The sequence below is a fragment of the Canis lupus genome, chromosome 8 (genome assembly GCF_011100685.1).
Source record: "Canis lupus familiaris isolate Mischka breed German Shepherd chromosome 8, alternate assembly UU_Cfam_GSD_1.0, whole genome shotgun sequence".
NCBI lineage: Eukaryota > Metazoa > Chordata > Mammalia > Carnivora > Canidae > Canis > Canis lupus.
This window is the reverse complement of record NC_049229.1, coordinates 1175414-1198883: the sequence shown is the minus strand read 5'-3', so window position 1 is coordinate 1198883 and position 23470 is coordinate 1175414. Positions and strand designations below refer to the sequence as shown.

At 38.8% G+C, this 23470-nt stretch overlaps 1 protein-coding gene across 5 annotated transcripts in view; it reads left to right on the top strand.

Moving 5' to 3' along the window:
* TC2N (tandem C2 domains, nuclear) overlaps positions 1–23470 on the top strand; it is a 71088-nt gene that overhangs the window by 25850 nt on the left and 21768 nt on the right. For 3 of the 5 annotated variants that reach the window (XM_038544109.1, XM_038544108.1, XM_038544112.1), the window contains exons 2-4: positions 12725–12847; positions 14093–14326; positions 21924–22091. In XM_038544109.1, coding sequence (XP_038400037.1) covers positions 12781–12847; positions 14093–14326; positions 21924–22091 — 469 coding nt within the window. In that variant the 5' untranslated portion in view covers positions 12725–12780. Of the gene's footprint in view, positions 1–7462; positions 7526–12724; positions 12848–14092; positions 14327–21923; positions 22092–23470 lie in introns of those variants that run through there. The other 2 variants (XM_038544110.1, XM_038544111.1) reach the window with 2 other exon arrangements.

The window sequence follows — 23470 nt, the reverse complement described above, 5'->3', positions numbered from 1 at the left end:
GGCGCCCGGGGGGCCGCGCGTGGACACGGGCGCAGGGCGGCGGGGACGCGGGTGTGCGGCGGGGTGGGGGCGGCGGCTCGGGTGCGCCGTGGGTCGTCCCCGGGCGCGCCGCGGGTCCCGGCCTCCGGGTGGGGCTCGGGGAGTGCGGGAGCCGGGGTGCGGCGGCGGCGGCGGCGGCGGCAGCGGAGGGGCCGGTCGCCCCCAGCCCCGCGGGGCGCACTGTTCCCCGCTTGGCGCGGCCTTGACTCTGGGAACGTCGCCCGGCTTGGGGGCCTCGCGGGCGGGGGCGCTCCGGGGAGCCTGGGGGAGGCTGGGGCCCTGATGGGCGCGCCGGGTGGGCAGGGCGGGGGCGGGGGGGCAGGCCGGGCCCCCTGCCGGGCCCGCGGGGAGGGGAGCGCAGCGGCGGGGCGGGGGCTCCGGGCGCCGAGGGAGCCCGCTCCTGGCCCTGGAGAGTCTGCCACCGTGATGTTCTGAAGCCTTCGGAAGTCGCAGAGGAGCGTTAAAATGTCGCTTCCCTCTGGTTTTTGCAAAACACGGATTATACATCCAGCTTGGTTTTAGATTTGGCTTCTGTCTCTTTGAGTTGTCTTTTTTCATTTGCCGTCGCTTCCTTGAAATAAAAGGAAACGGTATTTGTGGGGGTATTGCACACAGGTAGACGTCCAGATATGGGCAAGATAGATGCCAACCCCGAAGCATTGATTCCTTAAGAATACTTAAAATACAGCGTGTGAAAGGATTGCTTTGGGTTTTGGAATATTATTCCAATTCTCACTCCAGGTAGGCATGTAGGAGAAATTTTTTCCCCCTGATTAATACGATAAAAAGTAGCCTGGAAAATATTGAGAGTTAACAACAACATCCTCTATTTGCCAATTTAATGTTTTGATCTGTAACTTTATTGTGCTTAAAAACTTTCTTGTGGAAGGAAATTAATACTGCTTGCCTCTGAGAGCTGGGATTGGAGAATTTATCTTCTATCTCTCGTGTTTTGTAGTTTTTGTCAGTGACTATGATTACCTTCATAACTGGGTGAAAAAGTCTTCATAAAAATCTGTTTCTTTAAACTTTTCAAGAAAATATTTCAAAAGTATCCCTGGTATTTTATTGGTTCCACTTGGATTATCATTGTATTCATGAATAAAGCTAACAAATTGGGAGATTAATTCAGGTTGAGAGAAAAGGAGTGAGGTTCCTGTAGGACATCTGGCAGACCTGTTTGGTTGGCAGATGTATTAGTATTGGGATTTTCTGAAGTCCAGAATTGTAAATGTTAGAAGCTTGGTGGATTTGTGGTTTGTTTGTCCCGTGGGAGTGGAAGTGATTATTCAAGAGAGTAGAGTAAGAAGAGAAGACCAAGGATGGGAAACACCAACATTTAAGTGATGCAATGCATAGAGATGGCTGTGGAGAGTGACGAGGAGAAGTCAGGGAAGGAGGAGGAACATCTAGCGGACAGTGGTTCATAGATGCCTGGAGAGGAAAGAGTTTTCATCAGGAGAGAAATCTGTCTCAGTCAGATGAGTCAGGGGATCTGGAAAATAGGAGCTGATCAAGTAAGTGGCTTTGGTGGTTAGGTCAATTGACCTCAGCAAACACAATTCAAGCAAAATGATAAGGATGGAAGTCAAATACGAATGAATTTGAGGAGTAAATAGAAATGAAGAAATAATAAGGAGAATAGAGTCCTTATTTTGAGAAACAAAGATTAGGAGACATGACAGGGTGGTAGAGGGGAGCTGGTAGTCAGTTTGGAAAGAGTATAAGGACAATGGAATATGTTGCAGTGCACCTCAAGCTGGAGCAAGTAGCTGAGCATATTGAGTAGAACTGTTATAAGAAAGATTTTTCTCTTCCCCCCCATTCAAATTATGACCACCATCCTGGTGGTATTTTGGTCTGTTGGATTCAGGTGTTACCAGTGTTAAAGTGACACTGTCACAAACTGTTGGATTGCGCTTCACCTGCAGCACTCCAGTACTGTAATGCCCCCAGCTTACATTGAACTCGCAGGATTCTTTCTTGTATATCTCAGCAATTCTTACTATCTCTTGTAGAAATCAGACATGTTGGTTAGATCAGAATTCACGAGGCATATGTCAGGGGCTTTGCTTCGATTATTATTATGCTTTCAAGGGAAGATGCTCGTAGGTGAAAATTTCTTTATAAGGAGTTTTACTTCCAACACCATTGAAAGTTTAATTTTTCTGTTGCTGTTCAGACATGTTGTTTTATGTGGATTTATGTTTGGAATATGAAAGTAATAGCTAAAATGGAAAAGGCCAATAATCAAGTGCTTCCGAGGATATAGAACACTTGGAAGTCTTTGTACTCTGCTGGTAGAAGTGTAAATTGGTAAATCATTTTGAAGACTTTGTGGCTGTACCAAATACAGCAAGTCTTATGCATAAACTATGTTCATACTGGACCTGACAAAACCCTAGAAAGTGCAAACTAGCCTAAAGCAACAGAAAACAGATTAGTGGTTACTTTGGGGTTGAGGGCAGGGGAAAGGTAAGGAGGGACGGATTGGAAAAAGGTTATGAGGAGACTTTTGGGGTTGGTGTGTTATTTTCTTGATTGTGAAGATGCTTTCACCAAAGTATACATATGTTTGAGTCATGAGATTGTGTATTTTAAATATGTGTAATTTACTGCAAATCAGTACGTAAACAAGGCTGTAAAAAAAGTAAATAAAATAATGGAAGGAATACTTAGTATACTAAGTATACTTTTCCTTTCTCTTCTTTTTAAAAAGGTTTTATTTATTTGAGCGAGAAAGAGAGAGCATGAGCAGAGGGACAGGGAGAGGGAGAGGAGGAGGGAGAAGCAGATAGACTCCTTACTGAGCAGTGTAGGACTTGATCCCAGGACCCTGAAATCATGACCTGAACCCCCAGGATCCTGAGATCATGACCTGAGCCAACAGCAGACGCATAACTGACTGAACCACCCAGGCACCCCTATTTTTTCTTTCAAATACTGTGGTGATCTGGGGGTGATGGGATTATTGGTAATTTTTTATTTTCTTCATATGTTTGCCAGTATTTTTCACATTTTCTACCACGACCATGCATTTCTTACTGTTTAAAGGAGAAATTATTTATTTCATATGTACAAAATAGTACTTTTGACACATCCATACATTTAGAGAATATAAATAAAAGCCACTGTACTTATATCATGTTTTAGAGATTATACATCGTCAGTATTTTCAAAGCCCTGATTGTATGTTTCCCTCATGTCTTTATCTTTCCATGCTCCTTGATTTTCTGTATAGTTTTATTATGTAGGTATGTATTCATAAATAATGTCTTGTCTATTCCATGACTCCTTTGGTACAATATTATATTTATGAGACTCATCGATGTTGATGTCTTATTGTTCATTCACTTTTTATTGCTCTATATCATTCTATTGTATGACTTTACACTCTTTATCCATCTTCCTATTTATCTTCCAGTTAATGGCTATTTAGAGGTGTTTTCAGTTTTCTTTTTTTAAGTTTTGCTTTTTGCCGTTAAAAGCTATTTTGTTTTGGCCTTTTTTCTTTTTCTTTTTTTTTTTTTTTTTTAAAGATTTTATCCATTTATTTGAGAGAGAGAGAGCACAGTTGGGGGAGAAGGGAGAAGCTAACTTCCCACTGAGTGCAGAACCCAACGTGGGGCTTAATACCTGAGATCATGACCTGAGCCAAAGATAGATGCTTAACTGACTGAACCACCCAGGCACACCTGTTATGGCCATTCTAATGCACGTCTCTTGGCCTAAGAGTAGAGTTGTGGATCTTCAGTTCTGCTAGATAATAGAGGCTTTTTTTTTTTTTTAAGATTTTATTTATTTATTAATGAGAGACACACAGAGAGGCAGAGACACAGGCAGGGGGAGGAGCAGGCTCCCTGCAGGGACCCCAATGTGGGACTGGATACCCAGACTGGGGTCATGCTCTGAGCCGAAGGCAGATGCTCAACCGCTGAGCCACCTGGACGTCCCCAGAATTATTTTATAAAGCGGTTGTAACTGTTTATACTTTCACAGGCAAAGTGTTAAGTGTTCACTTTGTCCCCTTCCTCAACATTTGAGATCTTTGTACAACAACATTTGTAATTTATAAAAAAAAACATTTTATTTATTTAAGAGAGAAAGTGAGTGAGAGCAGGGGCAGAGGAGAGGGAGAAGCAGGCTCCCCACTGAGCAGGGAGTCCAATGTGGGGCTTGATCCCAGCACCCCGGGATCATGACCTGAGCTGAAGGCAGACGCTTAACCGACTGAGCCCCCCAAGGGCCCCAACAACATCTGTAATTATCTGAATTGTTTCCTTTCAACACTAGGGTGGGTGAGAAATGGTACTTCACTAGAGGTTTAATTTACATTTCCTTAATTATTGATGATATGGAACCTTCCATAATTCCTCTCTAAGAGATATCTGTTTATGTCTTTTGTCCATTTTTTTTAGTTTTATAAATTTGATTTCTAGAAGTTGTATTTATTTATTTGTGGTATTATAAATAGTATAGTTATGCATATGGCAAATATCTTTTCCTCAGTTAAGTGGCTTGTCTTATCTTTTACTTTACATAGTTTTATTTTATGTAGTTTTTAATGGATGCATTCTCTAGTGTGGTTGAATGTATCAGCCTTTTCATTTATGGTTTGTGCTTTTGGCATCTTGTTTAACACCTCTGTCTCTTCCTTGAGGTTGAAAGAATATAGTCTGATATTTTTTCTGAAAGCTTTAATATATTGCCTTTTGTATTTATGTGTTTAATCCTTGTGTGATTGATATTTGTGTGGTGTGAGGTGGGTGTCCAGTTTCATGTTTTTTCCCCGTATTGGTAATCAGTTTTTTCCAGCATCGTTTATTGAATATTCTGTTTTTTCCCCCCAGGGATCTGTAAGCATCGTATGTCAGGTTTTCACATATGTGTGTGTATGTTTCTTTCAATGGTCTGTGTATTCTTGCTGCCATTTTACTTACTTTATTTGTGTAAAGAGACATGATACCTACGAAAACGAGTCACCTACTCATAGTTTGTTTAAAATTAGACTCCTCTTCAAATTAATTTTTTCCTAAAGTAAACTTTTCACTTGAATATATATATATATTTTTAATAATAAATTTATTTTTTATTGGTGTTCAATTTGCCAACATACAGAATAATACCCAGTGCTCATCCCGTCAAGTCCCCCGCTCAGTGCCCGCCACCCAGTCAACCCCACCCCCCCGCGCACTTCCCCTTCCACCACCTCTAGTTCGTTTCCCAGAGTTAGGAGTCTTCATGTTCTGTCTCCCTTTCTGATATTTCCTACTCATTTCTTCTCCCTTCCCTTCTATTCCCTTTCACTATTATTTATATTCCCCAAATGAATGAGACCATATAATGTTTGTCCTTCTCCGATTGACTCATTTCACTCAGCATAATACCCTCCAGTTCCATCCACGTTGAAGCAAATGATGGGTATTTGTCATTTCTAATGGCTGAGTAATATCACTTGAATATATTTTTAATCCTTATCTACCATAATCAGCTGGGATCACAAGTAGTACTGAAGTTACTTTTATTATTATTATTATTTATTAATTATTATTATTATTATTATTTTAGAGAGGAAGAAAGGGCAGGAGAGGCAGAAGGAGAGAGGGAATCTTAAGCAGGCTCCACTCCCAGCACAGAGCCCCATTGGGGCTCTATCTCTCAACCCTAATGAGATCAAGACCTAAACTGAAATTAAGAGTTAGGTGCCTAACTGACTGAGCTACCCAAGTGCCCCATAACACTGAAGCTACTTTAATGTAGACTATATCAGACTGTCATTTGTTTTAGCAAATCCTGTCCTAACTCACTAGAGTTCATTTTAACTTGAAAAAGAAATACAGAGATTTCATTTTGGGAATATAGTTAAGATATTTGGAAAAGCTTTCATACTGCAAATAACTAAATACTAAAACTAAATACTAAAACTAAATACTAAAACTAAATACTGTATTTAATTTTTTTAAAAAGGTACTTAGGAATGACTATGCCAAAATGTAAAAGAAAGCTGAAAATCTGAGACTCAAGGAGCCCTTAAATCTTATTTGCTCTGAGAGCATTTGCTAAACAGGGGGGAACTTGATTAGATTTGGTTAAAAACTTGATGAATTTGTAGGACTGGAGGCGTAGTTAGCAGTCAGCCCCAGGCTTATTCAAGGCCAGCTAACCAGAGACTCTGCCCTTAATTATGGGATTTCCAAAGGTGTGTGGTGTCAAGGGTGAAAACTCATTCTACCTCTTTTAAAGATCTGCAAGGAAAATTACCTTGATGTCAAATAAAACAGGGAAAGAAAACCTGTCTTTGGGAAGTTGTAACCACCAGTCCATGGGCAGTGGTAGGGGGTGGCTCACATCACCTCCGTGGTCCAAAAACATTTTAAGATGAAATTTTAAAAATATCTTATTTTACTTTAGATATAATTCATATACCATAAAATTCACCCTTTTCACAGTTTAGTGGTTTTTCATTTATTCACAAACATATGCAATACCATCATCTCTAATTCTAGAACATTTTTATTTCCCTAAGAAAGAAACTTTGTACCCATTCACAGTCAGTCCTCATTTCCCCTGTCTTCACCAACCCCTGGCAATCACTAACGTACTTTCTATTTCTATGGATTTGCTGATTCTGGGCATTTTGTATGAATGAAATGATACAATATGTGGTCTTCTGTGTCTTTCCCTTTTCACTTAGTGTAATGTTTTCAAGGTCTGTTCATGTTGTTACACAAATCAGTACTTGATTTCTTTTAATGGCTGAATAAAATTCCATGGTGTGGATATGCCATATTTTGCTTTTGTTTTTCCATTTGTTAGTTGATAGACATTTGGGTTGTATCCTCTTTTTGGCTATTATGAATCATGCTGTCATGAACATTTGTGTACAAGTTTTTATGTGGATATATGTTTTTCATTCTTGTAGGTATAAGAGATCTAGGGACTGGATTCTTGGGTCATATGGCAATTCTGTAGTTAAGTGTTTGAGGAACTGCTGAACTATTTTCTAGAGCAGCAGCCCCATTTTTTATTCTCACCAACAGTCTGTGGGAGTTCCAGGTCCTTTACATCTTTGTCAACACTTGTTTTTGTCTATTGTTTTGATTATAGCCATCCTAAGTGTACATGGATTAGTAGCTCATTGTGGTTTTGATTTTCATTTCCCTAATAACTGATGGTGTTAAGCACCTTTTCATGTGTTTATCGGCCATTGATCTATCTTTGGAGAAATATCTATTCACATCCTTTGCCCATTTTTAAATCAGGTTCTCTGTCAAGGTACGAGTTTATTTATTTATTTATTTTTTAAAATTTATTTATGATAGTCACAGAGAGAGAGAGAGAGAGAGAGAGAGGCAGAGACACAGGCAGAAGGAGAAGCAGGCTCCATGCACCGGGAGCCCGACGTGGGATTCGATCCCGGGGTCTCCAGGATCGCGCCCTGGGCCAAAGGCAGGCGCCAAACCGCTGCGCCACCCAGGGATCCCAGGTACGAGTTTAAAATGGGCTTCTGGGTGGCTCAGTCAGTTAAGCATCTGACTTGATTTTGGCTCAGGTCTTGATCTCAGGGCTGTGAGTTCAAGTCTCACATTGGGCTCCATGCTGGGCATGGAGACTACTATAAAAAAATAAATAAACAAAATGATATGGTAAACAAATGCAAATATTAACTGAAAGTATATTTTCATCTTTGGGTTAAAGAAGTTCTACAAATAAAGTTTCAAGGTCGCTGAATAATTTGTCAAAGATAAACTAAGTGCACAGGACATAAGACAACCCGAGCAAGAATCAGCAGAAACAAAATATAGAAGTAAACTTACAAAAGCTTACATATTGGAATTACCAGTTATAGATTATTAAAATAACTATGATGGAGGCACCTGAGTGGCTCAGTTAGTTGAGCCTTTGACTGTTGATTTTGCCTCAGGTCATGATCTCAGGGTCGGGAGATCCCTCCACCCTCAACAGGGAGTCTGCTTGGGGTTTTCTCTCCCTATCCCCCTGCCACTCCCCCTCAAATAAATAAATTAAAAATAACTATGATGGGTTATATTTAAGAAAATAAAAGACAAGTTGGTTTTTTTTTCAGCTGCTTTTGAGGTTTCCTCTTTATCACTGGCTTTGAACCATGTTATTATGATGTGTCTTGGCATAGTTTTCATCATACTTCCTATGTTTAGTGTGTGTTGAGAGGTCGAATTTTATTTTTTCAAATATTTTTTCTGCCTTCCCCAGTCTTTCATGGACTTCAGTTAGGCTGCTTACAATTGTCCTATGGGTCACAGATGCTCTTTTTTTTGTTTTTTTTGTTTGTTTTTTTTTTTTTTTTTACAGATGCTCTTTTTATTTTGTCTTTATTCTTTTTTTGCTCTTTGTTTCATTTTTTTTTTTAATTTTTGTTTATTTATGATAGTCACACACAGAGAGAGAGAGAAAGGCAGAGACACAGGCAGAGGGAGAAGCAGGCTCCATGCACCGGGAGCCTGACATGGGATTCGATCCCGAGTCTCCAGGATCGCGCCCTGGGCCAAAGGCAGGCGCTAAACCGCTGCGCCACCCGGGGATCCCTCTTTGTTTCATTTTGAATAATTTCTTTAGCTATACCTTCAAGTATATTAATCTTTTCTGTTCCAATATATAGTCTGCTTTTAATCCCATCCAGTGTATTTTCCATCTCAGATATTGTAATTTTTGTCTTTAGAAGTTGGGTACTTTTTTGTATCTTTCATGTCAGTTTTTAACTTTTTGAACATATAGATTCAGTCAGAACTGTTTTAATTATTTCTGATGTATGGGGCTTTTAAATCCTACAGTAGTTTCCTTAAATTTTCATTTCATGAAAAAAAAAAAACTGTTTTAATATCCTTAACTGTCTGTGTCATTTCTGAGTGGGACCTAGAACTGATTGATTTTTCTCATTATTTTTTTTTTTTTGCAAATTTGGTAATTTTTTATTGGATGCCAAATATTGTGAATTTTATTTTGTGTGCTGGATATCATTTAGATTTTTCTAAAAATGTTTTGCTTTGGGACATAGTCTTTTTGGAAATAGTTTGATCCTTTTGAGTCTTGCTTTTTGAATTTGTTAGGTAGAAGCGGCTAGCATTTAGTTTACAGTTATTTTTTCCTCACCAAGAATGCAACGCTCTCCTGAGAATCCTATCCAATATCCTGTGAACTGTATGGTTTCCCCAGTTTGGTTGGTAGGGACAGGCATTATTACCAACCTTGGGGAGTACTGGTATGGCTTTCATAATCTTTTCTGGCCGTCTTTGCCCAGACTTATGCAATTTGCTTGCATGCATGTTCTGACCCGTATTCTGCTGAATACTGGAGTGGGACCCTCTGCTGATGGCTGTGGCTCTCTCTGTGTGCACCTCTCCGCCCTCTATTAGGCGACCATGCAAACTGTATTTGCTTTATTCTTATTCACACCAGCATGTTCCTTTTGCTGCGTTCCTCCCTCATAGTCTTCAGTTCATTTTGGATGACTCAAGGCCGTCAAGTTTAAGGATCTTGTCTCCAGAAGTAGAAATCATTTTTTTAAAAGATTTTATTTATTTATTCATGAGAATACACAGAGAGGAGAGAGAGAGAGAGGCAGAGACACAGGCAGAGGGAGAAGCAGGCTCTTGCAGGGAGCCCGACGTGGGACCCGATCCTGGGTCTCCAGGACTACGCCCTGGGCCGAAGGCAACGCCAAACCACTGAGCCACCGGGCTGCCCAGTAGAAATCATTTTTAATCAGTCCTCCCACAGTCCTTTCATGATGAATGTAAAGTATTTGCAGGCTGACTGGGGTCAGAAATGTGGTTTGATGAGTTTAAGAGTTTTTATATGAGCTCATTGTTCTGCTTTGTTCCCTTATCTGTCAACTACATATTTGCTAAGTTCCTGCTATATTCCCAGCATCATATAGGGTGCTGAGTGTGAAGTAGAAAGTGAGTATAATATTTTTTCTAAAAAGTTTATATCCTAGAGGGGGAGAGAGAACAAGTGTCACACATGTCAAGAAAAATATAAAATTCTTTTTTTTTTTTAAAGTTTATTAGATGTTTACAAATGAGAGAAATTAGTATGGTCTGAGTAGTCAAGGAATACGTCCTTTAAACTAGGGCCAAAAAGGGATTTTGAAAATGTATAAATTTTTAAAAGATTTTATTTATTTATTTGAGAGAGCATGAGCAGGGGGAGGGCTAGAGGGTCTTGGGATCAAATCCTGCATTGGGCTCCCTGCATGGAGCCTGCTTCTCCCTCTGCCTGTGTCTCTGCCTCTCTCTGTGTGTCTCTCATGAATAAATGAATAAAATCTTTTAAAAAAAATGTGGTACAGGAATAAACAGACCAGTTGAAGAAAATAGAAAATATAGAAATAAGCCCAATTGTATGTAGAAGTTTAGTCTGTAATAAAGACAACATTCTAAAATCGTAGGAGAAAATAATGGGATTTTAAATAAATGGTGTATGTGATACCAGAATAGCTAATTGGGGAAGGTAGGATTGGATCTCCTTCTCATACTGTGCACCAGGCTGTTAGTATAGAAGGTGGTAACTCTGTTACGACTAAGTATTAGAAGAAACTGTGGGTAAAGTCTTTTATGACCTACATTTGGGAAAAACGTTCTGATGACTCCAAATCCAGAAGCAAAAAGGGAAAACATAGATTAAGTATAACTATATCTGTATGTATCCACACACTCATCTGTTGCTTTCTTTCTTTTTTTTAAGATTTTATTTACTCTTTTATTTACTGTGGCATCCCCAGACTCATCTGTTTCCATATATATGTATATGTACGTTTGTATATTCCCACACATTCTGTCTCAGTAGAAAATACCATAAAAAGGCAATGACAAGGAACGCCTGGGTGGCTCAGCTGTTGAGCGTCTGCCTTTGGCTCAGGGCGTGACCCCGGGGTCCTGGGATCGCATCCCGCATCGGGCTCCCTGCACAGAGCCTGCTTCTCCCTCTGCCCATGTCTCTCCTTCTCTCTCTCTGTCTCTGTCTCTCATAAATAATAAAATCTTTAAAAAAAAAAAAAGACAATGACAAACTGGAAGAATGTTTGCCACTTATATCACTGACAATGTGTTAATCTCTCCAATATATAAAAGTCCTCTAAAACTGAGGCAGAAAAAGATGAATAGCTTTACAGAGAGATGGGCAAGAGATAATGAACAGCGAGTTCATAGAGCCAAATACAGATTAACCTTATATGAAAAGGTGCCCACACCATAGTAAAAGAGATGCACATTACAACAACACAAGATACCATTTCTTTCCCATCAGATGGGAAAGCATTTTGACGAATACCTTCTTGGTGGCTGTGTTTGGAAGCTGAAGCTACTGTATTACATTGAGAATATGCAGATTGTGACCTGCAGAATGGGGAGGAACAAGCCACCTATAGGGGTTAGCAGGTAGCTCCCTCACCATCTGAGCTCCCACTTTGGGGAAGTAAAAACTTACGGGGCCTTCTTTTCAAAATTTTTTTTTAAAGATTTGATTTATTTATTTGAGAGAGACAGACACAGCGACAGAGATAGCAGTGAGAGAGAGCACTGACAGGGAGAAGAGGGAGAAAAATGTACGTGGGGGTTAACCCCAGGACCCTGGATCGTGACCTGAGCCGAAGGCAGATGTTTAACCAGCTGAGCCACACAGGCGCCCGCCACCACCTCACCCTGGTTGATTTGCTTGAAGGTGCCGTTTCGGTGCACCCACACAAAGGAAGTAAAGTCAGAAGATTTTTTACTTAGAGATCTCAGCCACAGAAGTGGGGAGGCAGAGATGGATTAAGATTTGCTGTGAATTGATAACGGTTTAGTCTGGGTGATAGGGATATTCTTATACCCGTTTTATCTTTTGTATACATTTGAAATTTCCTGTGAAAAATGTAGAGTTTAAGAATGCACAAGTGAAGAGAGTCCATTTGGAATTGTGTCACTGAGGCCAAGGCGAGCAACTGGACATGAAGTCCTTACACAATTTTATGTGCCTGATAAATTTACAGCAGACTCTCAGGGCGCTTGACTGGCTCAGTTGGTGTAACATGTGATTCTCGATCTTGGGGTTGTAAATTCAAGCCCCATGGTGGGGGCAGATATTACTTAAAAATAATTTTTTTAAAAAACCCAACTCCCTTTATTTCTAGTTTATATTATAAGTGGTTTAGTTAGCTGGTGTCTGTGGGTGTGTGTGTTGGGGGGGTAATACAGTGTTTAAGATATATTTTTCTATTAGCGCAATTCTAAACTTTAAACCAACTTATAAAGTATGCAGTTGTTTATTGGCCCCATATAATCCCCCATCATCTTTTGGATAACCAAAAGAATTGACTTGGAGGAAGTGAAGTTGTTCTCACATGTCCTAGGAGTGCCATATTTTCTTGCAAAGTTTGCTTGGGCATTGATTTGGGTATACCTGGCAAAAAAGAAAACTCAGGGTGGAGTTTTTTTTTCAAATTTAATGTTGGGATTGTTCATTTAGTGATTTTTGAACATGTTTTAATGACTTGTAAGGCGCTTAATTAGGTCATATAAAATTACATGTAAGATGAAAAACCATCATCTTCTAAACCTTTTTTGCTTTGTTTTCCTCATTACATCTTAGAAAGATAATGGAATTAATTTAGTGATACCTAATGCTATTAAACATGATCATGTTAACTTTTCTATTCTACCAACAGATTAATATTAAAATTGGAAGTTTGTATCAATTGCTGAGTATTGGAAATTGGATGTGATGGCAGCAGAATTTATAAAGAGTTGCTGTAGAGGATGTTTCTATGGAGAAACAGAAAAGCACAATTGTGAGTTTGGCTTCTTTTGGCTTCAACAAACACTTATTTAATGTATTTTTTGTCTGTGGCATTTCATAATATAAAGATGAGTCAGACATAGTCCATAACTTCACGGGGGAGACAGAAACAAATATGAGGCACACTAGGTAAGTATTAAAGTACCCTGGGGCAAGGCAGAGGTAGAGAGTGAGAAATTCAAGGTTCAACCAGGCAGACACCCGGGACATCACCACCGACTGACAAGAGGATGGTGCTTGGTATGGGAATCTGCAGAGGATGTCAGCAGCGGGGTGGGAAGAAGGAAGTAAGAGAAGTGAGCACTAGACCTGAGGATTTAGGTGGATGAAGTAGAGGCAGGGAGGGAGGTGCTGCATGTGGTTGGGGGCAATACACGCTGGCAAATGTTTCCATTTGAACAAAGACAATTCCTAGTTTATGAACAGTGCACTAAGACATGCCTTTCACAGGTGAGTGACGTTTCATCTCCTCAAGAATCCATGTTTCTGAAAGCCTCCTGGGGAGTTCCCTTTCAATCATAGGGTCTCCTCACCTCATCAGAGTTATGACCGGAACTTTACTTTTCTCTGGCTTTTCCTTGTATACCTCCATCTAGAGTATAGCTCCCTCGTATGTCTGAGTACAAGGGCTTCTGTTTGCATTAAAACGTTTGGTAAATTCCTATGCAGCAGTATTTGTACTTTGATAATTGTACATAAAGATGAGCTCTGGGTGTCCCTTGCATCCCTGTCCTAAATCACCAGCTTAGGAATCACATAGCATTTGAGACAGGGACAGAAGAGGTCCCAGAAGCTAGCACAGGGAGACCAGCTATTATATTAGGGTAGAAAGACATTTTATCTTGTGATTGGGTGAAGGTTTTTGTAGATTTGGAGGCCTTTAGCTTCTTTTTAGAATTCTTTTATATATTTGAGACTGATGTTTACCACCAGTACTGACAACAAGAATTGATTCGTTGACAATATTTTTAAGTGACTGGCCTTTTCTTGAAAGATTTCTTGAAAGAAAGCATTGTAGAATTAATTACAGAATAAACTTGTTATTGCTGGGACAGAATTAATGCAGATTCCTATCAAGTGCTTGATAGGACCTGCAAGTAGTAGTTTCTGCACCAGCAGTTTGTTCTAAAACAATTAAGTAACATACCAGAGCATGCTAACTTTAGATTATTAAATATAAGTCTACATTCATATTTGTGATTTTTCTTTTTTTTTTTCCTACTTCTTTTACACACAGTTTTCATGGAAAGAGACTTTAAAGCAGCAGTCTCAGCGGGTCAAGATACCACGGTCCGTGTACCTCCGTTGACTTCCATCTCCGTCAAGCCCCAGGTTGGCTGTACTGAGGATTACTTACTTTCCAAATTACCATCTGATGGCAGAGAAGTACCGTTTGTGGTACCGAGGTTTAAGCTCTCCTATGTTCAGCCCAGGGCGCAAGGAACTCCTTCACATCTGGAAGAGCTAGAAGGTAAACAGTGACACAGGATTTAAAAATCAACACACGTAGCATTTGAATGCTATTGTTTCCATGATTTTGCTCTTTTATACCTTGAAAGATACAAAAGTCTTTTATGTATGGATTTTACATTTTATATGTTTTGCTCTTTCTGTAGAGGAACTTAATGTATAATATTTTTGAAAGGCCTCATTATGAAATCTGATCAGTCAACAAATTTGTGTTTAGATGTGGCCTTTTTAAAAAATATTTAAAATCAGTTAACAGTGTTTTATTAGTTTTAAAGGTAGAGTTTAGTGATTCATCAGTTGTACACAACACCCAGTGCTCATCCCATTATGTGCCCTCCTTCATCCACTTACCTCCCCCATCCACCTCCCTTCCAACAACCCTCAGTGTGTTTCTTAGAGTTGAGTCTCCTATGGTTTGTCTCCCTCTCTGATTTCATCTTATTTTTCCCTTCATTCCCCTCTGATCCTCTGTTTTGTTTCTTAAATCCCACATATGAGTGAAATCTGTGGTATTTGTCTTTCTCTGACTGACTTATTTCACCTAGCATAATACTCTCTAGTTTCATCAACATTGTTGCAAATGGTAAGATTTATTTTTTTTTGATGGCTGAATAATATTTCATTGTATATATAACTTCCTAGTCTAAATAGCCACTTGAATGGGATAGATTTCATTGGGTAAATTTTGGCTGATGTCGTTAGAGGTCAATGGAGTAATGATGATAAGAAGAAACAGCATGTAATTCTTGTATTTTAAAAACAATTTGCTTTCGTCCATTGAAACTCTGTTACAGGGCAGCCCCTGTGGCGCAGCGGTTTAGTGCCACCTGCAGTCTGGGGTGTGGTCCTGGAGACCCAGGATTGAGTTCCCTGTCCGGCTTCCTGCATGGAGCCTGCTTCTCCCTCTGCCTGTGTCTCTGCCTCTCTCTCGCTCTCTCTGAATGAATAAATAAATAAATCTTAAAAAAAAAAGAAAGAAACACTGTTACAAGGTTCCCCCCCAAAAAAATTTTTCTTGTGAAAAATTTCAAAGGCACAGGGAAGTTGAAAGAATGTAACGGTGAAGGTTCCTCAGGAAGTTAAAAATACAGCTCCCCTATGCCTCAGCAATTGCACTATGAGGTATCTACCCTGAAGATACAAATGCAATGATATGAAGGGACCCCCGCACCCCAGTGTCATAGCAGCAACGTCCACAATAGCCAAACTGTGGGAGGAGCCACAATGTCCATCAACAGATGATGGATAGAGAAGATGCGGTCTATATACACGGTGCGATAGCACTTCAGCCATCAGAAAGAATATTTACTATTTACATTGACATGGTTGGAATTGGAGGGTACTATGCTGAGTGAAGTAAGTCGATCAATTATTACATGGTTTCCCTCATATATGGAATATAAGAAACAGTGCAGAGGATCATAGGGGAAGGGAGGGAAAGGTGAAGGGGAGTCATCAGGGAGGGAGATAAACCATGAGAGACTCTAAGTTCTAGGAAACACACTGAGGGTTGCTGGAGGGGAGGGGGTGGAAGGGTGGAGTAACTGGGTGACGGGCATTAAGGAGGGCACATGATGTGATGAGCACTGGGTGTTATACACAACTGATGAATTATTCAACACTACATCTGAAATTAATGATGTATTATATGTAGGCTAATTGAATTCAAATTTTTAAAAAGAGGGAAAAAAGAATATGATGGTGAATATCTGTATATCCACCACATGGAATCTATCATTAATGTTTTACTGTGCTTAATCACATATCTAGCTCTCTATTCCTCTGTTATTAACCCTTTTTGAGTCAGGTGAAACACATTTCATGGTAAATTGCAGGCATTAATACACTTCCTTCTAAATACTTAAGCATCTGTGTCATTTACCAGAGTTTAGTATCTGCTTATATTTTTATTCTTTTGACATAAGCCTTATATGCAACAAACTGCCTCAGTTTTAAGCTTGTATTTGTTGAGTTTGGATAAATGCATGTACAGTGTAATTCAAACTCCTATCAAAATCTAGAATATTTTTCCAAGTATTTTTATCTACCCTACCTTTCTCCCTTCTCATTCTAGGATTCCAATTAGACATATGTTGGACCATTTTATATTGTTTTACATGCCTCTCAGACTTCTTTTCTGTTGTTGTTCAATGTTTTCTTCCTTCTCTTTTCTAAAGATTGGATATTATTGATTTTCAAGTTCACCGTCTCTTCCTTTTGTCATCTCCTTGCAGCTGTTAAGCCCATCCAGTGAATTTTTATTTTAGACCTTGTATTTTTCAGTTGTTGAATTTACATTTGGTTCTTTTTTGTAGGTTCTTGTTCTTTGCTGTGATTTCATTTTCTTCTTTTCATTATTGTGAGCCTTTTTGCTTTTATATCTTTGGGCATTAGCATCTTTATCTGCTAATTCTAACATCTGAGTCACTTAGGTTTGGATTCTGTGATTGTCTTTTTTTTTTGGAGGATAGGTCACTTTTCATGTTTCACAGTGTTGGATGTTGTGTTGTGGACACTTTAAAATCTGTTACATTGCTTTGAGAAGAGAAGGGTTTTTGTTTATTTGTTTTTCTTTTTCCTTTCTTTTATCAAGGCAATGAACTTGGTTGGGCTATGCTGTAAATTCTGTGTCCTTGGTGACAGCTCTTATCTCAGCTTGTTTTTTTTTATCCTTAGTTGGAGTCTGTCCTGCATGTGTGTGGCTCCGGGATCAGAACAGATATTTGAGCAGACTTTACTCACAGAATTTGGTGCTTGGAACTCTGGTTCTTTAGGCCAGAAAGAGTGTGGGTTTTCTATTGGCGCTTTATCCATCCCATGCTGCATCAACTGTGGCTTTTGTTCAGGCTAATAGACATTAAAAACGGGTGTCCATTCCCTTTCTTCCAAGGGTCAATGCTGTCCTGGATATGTACCACTTTTGATAACTCTCTGGTACCTTCAGGGTTTTGTTCATTTTGTTTTTGGTCTACAGTGTACTTTTGTTATCTATAGGAGACTTGACTTTAGTGGGATGATCAATTAATCTATCTTTCCTCCCTCCCTCCCTCCCTCCCTCCCTCCCTCCCTCCCTCCCTCCCTCCCTCCCTCCCTCCCTTCCTTCCTTCCTTCCTTCCTTCCTTCCTTCCTTCCTTCCTTCCTTCCTTCCTTCCTTCCTTCCTTCCTTCCTCTTTCTTCAAGGAAAGAGGAACCCTGTGCTTGGCCCACCACTTTGTCTTGCATATGTCAGCAGTGTCTCTCAAAAATAGTGTTTAAAGGCTCTTGGCCACAGGATAGCCTGGTCTTTCTCTTGTACTTGTGACAGCATTGGGATTAAACCACATAAACAGTTTTGTAATCTGTTTTATTCATATCACACATTGTGAACACGTTTTCATATTCATTGCTTTTTAATGGCCCCATAGTATTAAATCAATAGATGTACCATAATTTTTTTTAATGAATTCTGTATTCTTAAACACTGAGTATCTAATATATTATTTTCATAATCAGAAAATAAGAAATACCTGGCAATATAGGATAGGACTTCTTTTGTCTTTTCATTTTCATTAAATCACTAGAAAACAGATTGCTTTTTTTTTTTTTTAAAGATTTTATTTATTTATTCATGAGAGACATAGAGAGAGAGAGAGGCAGAGGGAGAAGCAGGCTTCATGCAGGGAACCCAGTGAGGGACTTTATCCCAGGACTCCAGGATTATGCCCTGGGCCAAAGGCAAGTGCTAAACCGCTGAGCCACCCAGGGATCCCCAACAGATTGCTTTTTGATTTGAATGATTTGCAATGAATGAGGAAATTGGTTAAATTATAGGCTCAGGGAAGATGTGGCAAAGCCATCTGATTTTGATCCTATGGGAGAGAAAAATTACTTTATTAGACTCAAGAAAGTGTTCTGGGCATCTAATTCTAGAAGTCAGACATGTGCATGCTGTATGTGTATATGCCTGTGAGTGATGGGCTGACAAGGACATTTTGAGAGGGAGATAGGGCAGGCAACTGTCAGTGATGGCTGAAATTATGTGTCAAGTATCTGAAATTGTTTTGTTTTATTGCTTGCTTAGTGAGGGGTCTGATTATAACCATCACTTACTACTTTGTAAGATTCTATCATTAACATCTTTCTGTGCTTGCTTTGTCACACATCTACCTATCTATCCATGAAGAGAATGTATTTTGAATAAACACTGAAATTTTAAGTAGAGCTTTTGAGAGATATAAAGTAAATGTCTGGTTTGGTTTTATATGGCACTGTGGTTCTGTAAGTTGAGAGAACTTCCTCTTGAACTTTAATAATGGTATCACTGTATACTGTTTGAAGGGAAGGTTGGGATTCTGTAAAGGTAAAATAAGATCTGAATATTCTTTCTTAGATATAGCCTATAAATGTAGTACATCATCTTTGATGCTACTACTCCAGACAGGGTATTGTGTCTAAACAGACTTGTGGCAGTGCTTGTGTGCTGAATGAGAGGGGTTAGTGTCCAAGGTGGACTGGTTCCTTACAAAGCTCTCTGGCTTCATAACTCCATCTTGACACCCCTCTGCCTGTGAATTGTGCTTGGATTATACACACACAGTTATTTGACCTAGGGTGAGGATAAGATTTCCCCTCATAACCCCATATTTTCTTTTTCTTTTCTGAACTCAGTGTGAAGCCACCTGTTTTATTGTTTAACTTAATTCAGAAAGTATTGGTTTTACTATGAGTTCTATTTTAAATAGGACAAAAAAGAAGAAAAAGATGGTAATCATTTAAGCACTTAAAAACTTTATAGCATGTCTCTATATTTTTTCCAATGTGATTCTTAACTTTGAAAGGAATTTGATAAATGGTTTTACCTGTTTCAAATTGCAAAATACACACATATAGAAAAAGGAGAAAAGCAACTATGTAGCTCTGTGATTTATTACAAAGCAAGACACATGTATGGTCACCACTCAAGTAAACAAATACCACCAGCAATGTGTAAAAGCCTTCATCTTCCCTCGTTTCCATCATCAGTCCAGAGTAATCAGCGTCCCAACTGTGATGATTATTGCTTTCTTGCTACTCTTACTTTCTACCAGCTAAGCACATATCCCTAAATGTTGTGGTTTAGTTTTTTCTGTTTTCTGACCTTTATGTAAATGAAATGACATATTCAGCATAGTCTTTTTGTTTATGGGTTCTTCCTTCCTTTCTTTCTTTCTTTCTTTCTTTCTTTCTTTCTTTCTTTCTTTCTTTCTTTCTTTTTTTAGCTTTTTGAAAGTCTTTTTTTTAAATAATAAGTTTATTTTTTATTGGTGTTCAATTTTCCAACATACAGAACAACACCCAGTGCTCATCCCGTCAAGTGCCCCCCCCTCAGTGCCCGCCACCCAGTCACCCCCACCCCCCACCCTCCTCCCCTTCCACCACCCTAGTTCGTTTCCCAGAGTTAGGAGTCTTCCATGTTCTGTCTCCCTTTCTGATATTTCCCAAACATTTCTTCTCCCTTCCCCTCTATTCCCTTTCACTATTATTTATATTCCCCAAATGCATGAGACCATATAATGTTTGTCCTTCTCTGATTGACTTATTTCACTCAGCATAATACCCTCTAGTTCCATCCATGTGGAAGCAAATGGTGGGTATTTGTCATTTCTAATAGCTGAGTAATATTCCATTGTATACATAAACCACATCTTCTTTATCCATTCATCTTGCAATGGACACCGAGGCTCCTTCCACAGTATGGGTTCTTTCATTCAACATAATCTTTGTGAGATTCATTCACATTTTCAGTAGCTTCCATTAGTTTTAACATCTGTACAGAAAATATATTTATTTTTATTTATTCTAAGTGGCATGGTATGCAGTCATGTTTCTGTATAGCACACATTTATTTTTATTAGTACGTATAGATTACAGTTCATTTCACTAGTGATAGACGTTGAGAGTTTTTCCATTTTTGGCCATGATGGATAAGGATGCTTACAAACATTCTTTTTTAAAATTTTAATTAGCCAACATATACTGCATCATTAGTTTCAGATATACAGTCCAGTGATTCATCAGCTGCATGTAACACCCAGTGCTCATCACATCCCGAGCTCCTTCATGCCCATGCCCCAGTTGCCCCATCCCCCGACCCCTTCCCCTCCAGCGATCCTCAGGCTTATGAACACTCTCATACACGTCCCTAGGTGCACACGTGCAGACAGTTCAGTTGTGTATGTGTCCCAGAACGGCATTGTCATGTCACAGGATATATATATCTCAGCCTTCCTAGAATTTGCCAAGTTTTTTTTTCATGGTGATTGCCTCAGTTTATATTCCCACCAGCAGGGTTTGGTAGATCACATTGTGCTACTCTCTTGCCAACACTTGCTTTTGTAAGGCTTTTTTATTTTAACCATCCTGCTGAGTCTGTAGTGGATTCTTCTGGGAGTTTTAATTTGCATTTGCCTCCTAACTCATGAAAATTGAGCACCTGCTCATGTTTTTTGGCTATTTGGGTAGCCTCTTTTCTGAAGTGCCTGCTTGAGTCTTACAGCCAATTTATATTTGGACTTGCCTGTCTTTTTCTTATTGATTTGTGAAAATTCCTTGTATATTCTGGGGTATGAGCCCTTTGTTGGTTCTATTTGTTGCACATGTCTTCTCCCACTCCGTGCATTACCTTTTCACTCTCTTCAATTGAAAATGGAAAATTTCAATTTTAAAGTAGTTGAGTATATTAACAAAATTTTGTGATAAATGCTGTGTTCCATTTAGGAAGTTCTTTCCTGCTTTAAGGCTGTGAAAACTTTCTTATAAATTTCCTTAAACATACAAGTTTTATTGGTTTGCTTTAACATTTAATTTAGACCCACAATCCACTTGAAATTAATATTTTGTGATTTTTTTTATGTTGGGGTGAAGGTATATATATACCAATATCCAGTTGTCTTAGCACACTTTAATGAAAAGATTTTCCAGTGCTACATTGGTTGTAAATCTAATGTCCACAAAATAATGAGTGTCTCTCTCTGTTCTGCTCAATCTTATTTTATTGTGCCAATCTTCCGTTCTTAATACATAGGAGCATAGATCTTTCCATATGTTTTCCTTTTTGAAGATTTTTTCAGTTGTCCTAGATCCTTTGTGTTTCCATAAAAATATTCTCTAATCACCTTTTTGTTGGTTTCTAGCTTTATTGCACTGTGGTTAGAAAACCTTATTCTGTGATTTCAGTCCTTTTGGAATTATTGAGAACTGCTCTGTGTATATCCTAGCTTCTGGTCAATTTTTATAAATGTTCTGTGTATTTGTGAAAAATGATCTTTTTACTAAAAGATGTTCTTTGTGTAAGTAGAATAATAAAAGAAAACTCAGATCACAAAATACAGAATTGTTAATGGGGCAAAGAAAAATGCCAAAAATTTACCAGACTGTCTTGAGAGCAGGGTTCACAGCTGACCCCTGGCAGAGTGCTGTGTGCAGAGCTCAATAAATGTACTTTTTAAAAAATATTCCAAACACATGTGATTTAGTATTACTTGAGACAAAATTTTTTCCCTTCACCTTGGATGCAACAGCTGTTAGCAAATAACTCTAAGAAGAGGGTCTTATAAAACTTTAGAAACACTTACTTTCAGCATCTGCCAGAGCATCTTTTGGAGATCGAAAGGTAGAGCTTTCTAGTTCATCCCAGCATGGAGCCAGCTACGATATATACAACCCGTACTATCGATATCAGCACATTTCACCTGATTTGAGCCGACGCCTTTCCCCTCGTTCAGAAGCAGTGAGACTATATGGATCAGGTATGAAAAATTTTTTGTATATTTTCCTCTTTAACAAATGTGGAAATCAAATTAAAACCCTGGAAGAGATGATTCTTATTATCAAAAACAAAACAAAACAAAACAAAACAAAAAAACAAAAAAAAAAAACCAAAAAAAAAAAGAGAAAAGCAGGCTTCAGAAGTGATGGGATAAATGTTATGACTTCTCTCTGGTACTCTACCTAATGTAAAAATTGAATGAATTATATGGTTGGGAGTTCCAAATTCCATTTTATTTGTCCTTTTTTTAAAGTTTCATTTATTTATTTATTTATTTATTTATTTATTTATTTATTTATTTATTTATTTATTTTTTAAATTTTTATTTATTTATGATAGTCACAGAGAGAGAGAGAGAGAGAGAGGCAGAGACACAGGCAGAGGGAGAAGCAGGCTCCATGCACCGGGAGCCTGACGTGGGATTTGATCCCAGGTCTCCAGGATCGCGCCCTGGGCCAAAGGCAGGCGCTAAACCACTGCGCCACCCAGGGATCCCAAAGTTTCATTTTTTTAGTATCATATATCCATTTAGAAATTCTGCAACAGATATTTATTAGCTTTTTTCTTCCCTGCTCTATTCAGTGAAAATTGTAAACATACAACCTCATGATGAAATCATAAGTGTAAACAAAGAAAACAGAAAATGCCTACATGATCATAGAACTTTCTTAGTTTAATATTTGAGGACTGTATCAATTTTAGACTGTCATGTACACATCTGATTGTCAAAATTCTGTTTTTCAAGTTTTTAATGTATACAGCTATCAACAGCTGAATTCAAGGTGAGATGCTGAAAACAAAGTAGAAGTATTTATTTAAGTGCTGTGTTAGGATACACAGTATTCTGAGTTCCATTCTTTAAAAAGTCTTCTAGTTTGGGGGAAAACTAGAAATACAGACTAGAAATATAGCAGCACTGGAATTCAATATTATTTTTTTAATGTGGTAAGTGCTCATTACATAGTTGAATTGCATTTAGCACAGAGGACCTACATTCTCTTAGATTATTCCTATGGATGAAGAATTGTAATGTAAACAAAAAGAGTTCAGTTTTTCCTGCTTGATATTTGATATGGTTTTGAAATGTGTTGTTTGATTTATGTTGGTTTCTGTTTGGAACAAAAGTAAAATAATTGAAAAAAATTAAACTTTAGTAGAACACTTTCTTCCTTTTTTTTTTTTTTTTTTTTAAAGATTTTATTTATTTATTCATAATAGACATAGAAAGAGAGAGAGAGGCAGAGACAGAGGCAGAGGGAGAAGCAGGCCGGGAGCCCGATGTGGGACTCAATCCCAGGACTTGATCCTGGGACTCCAGGATCGTGCCCTGGGCCAAAGGCAGGCGCTAAACCGCTGAGC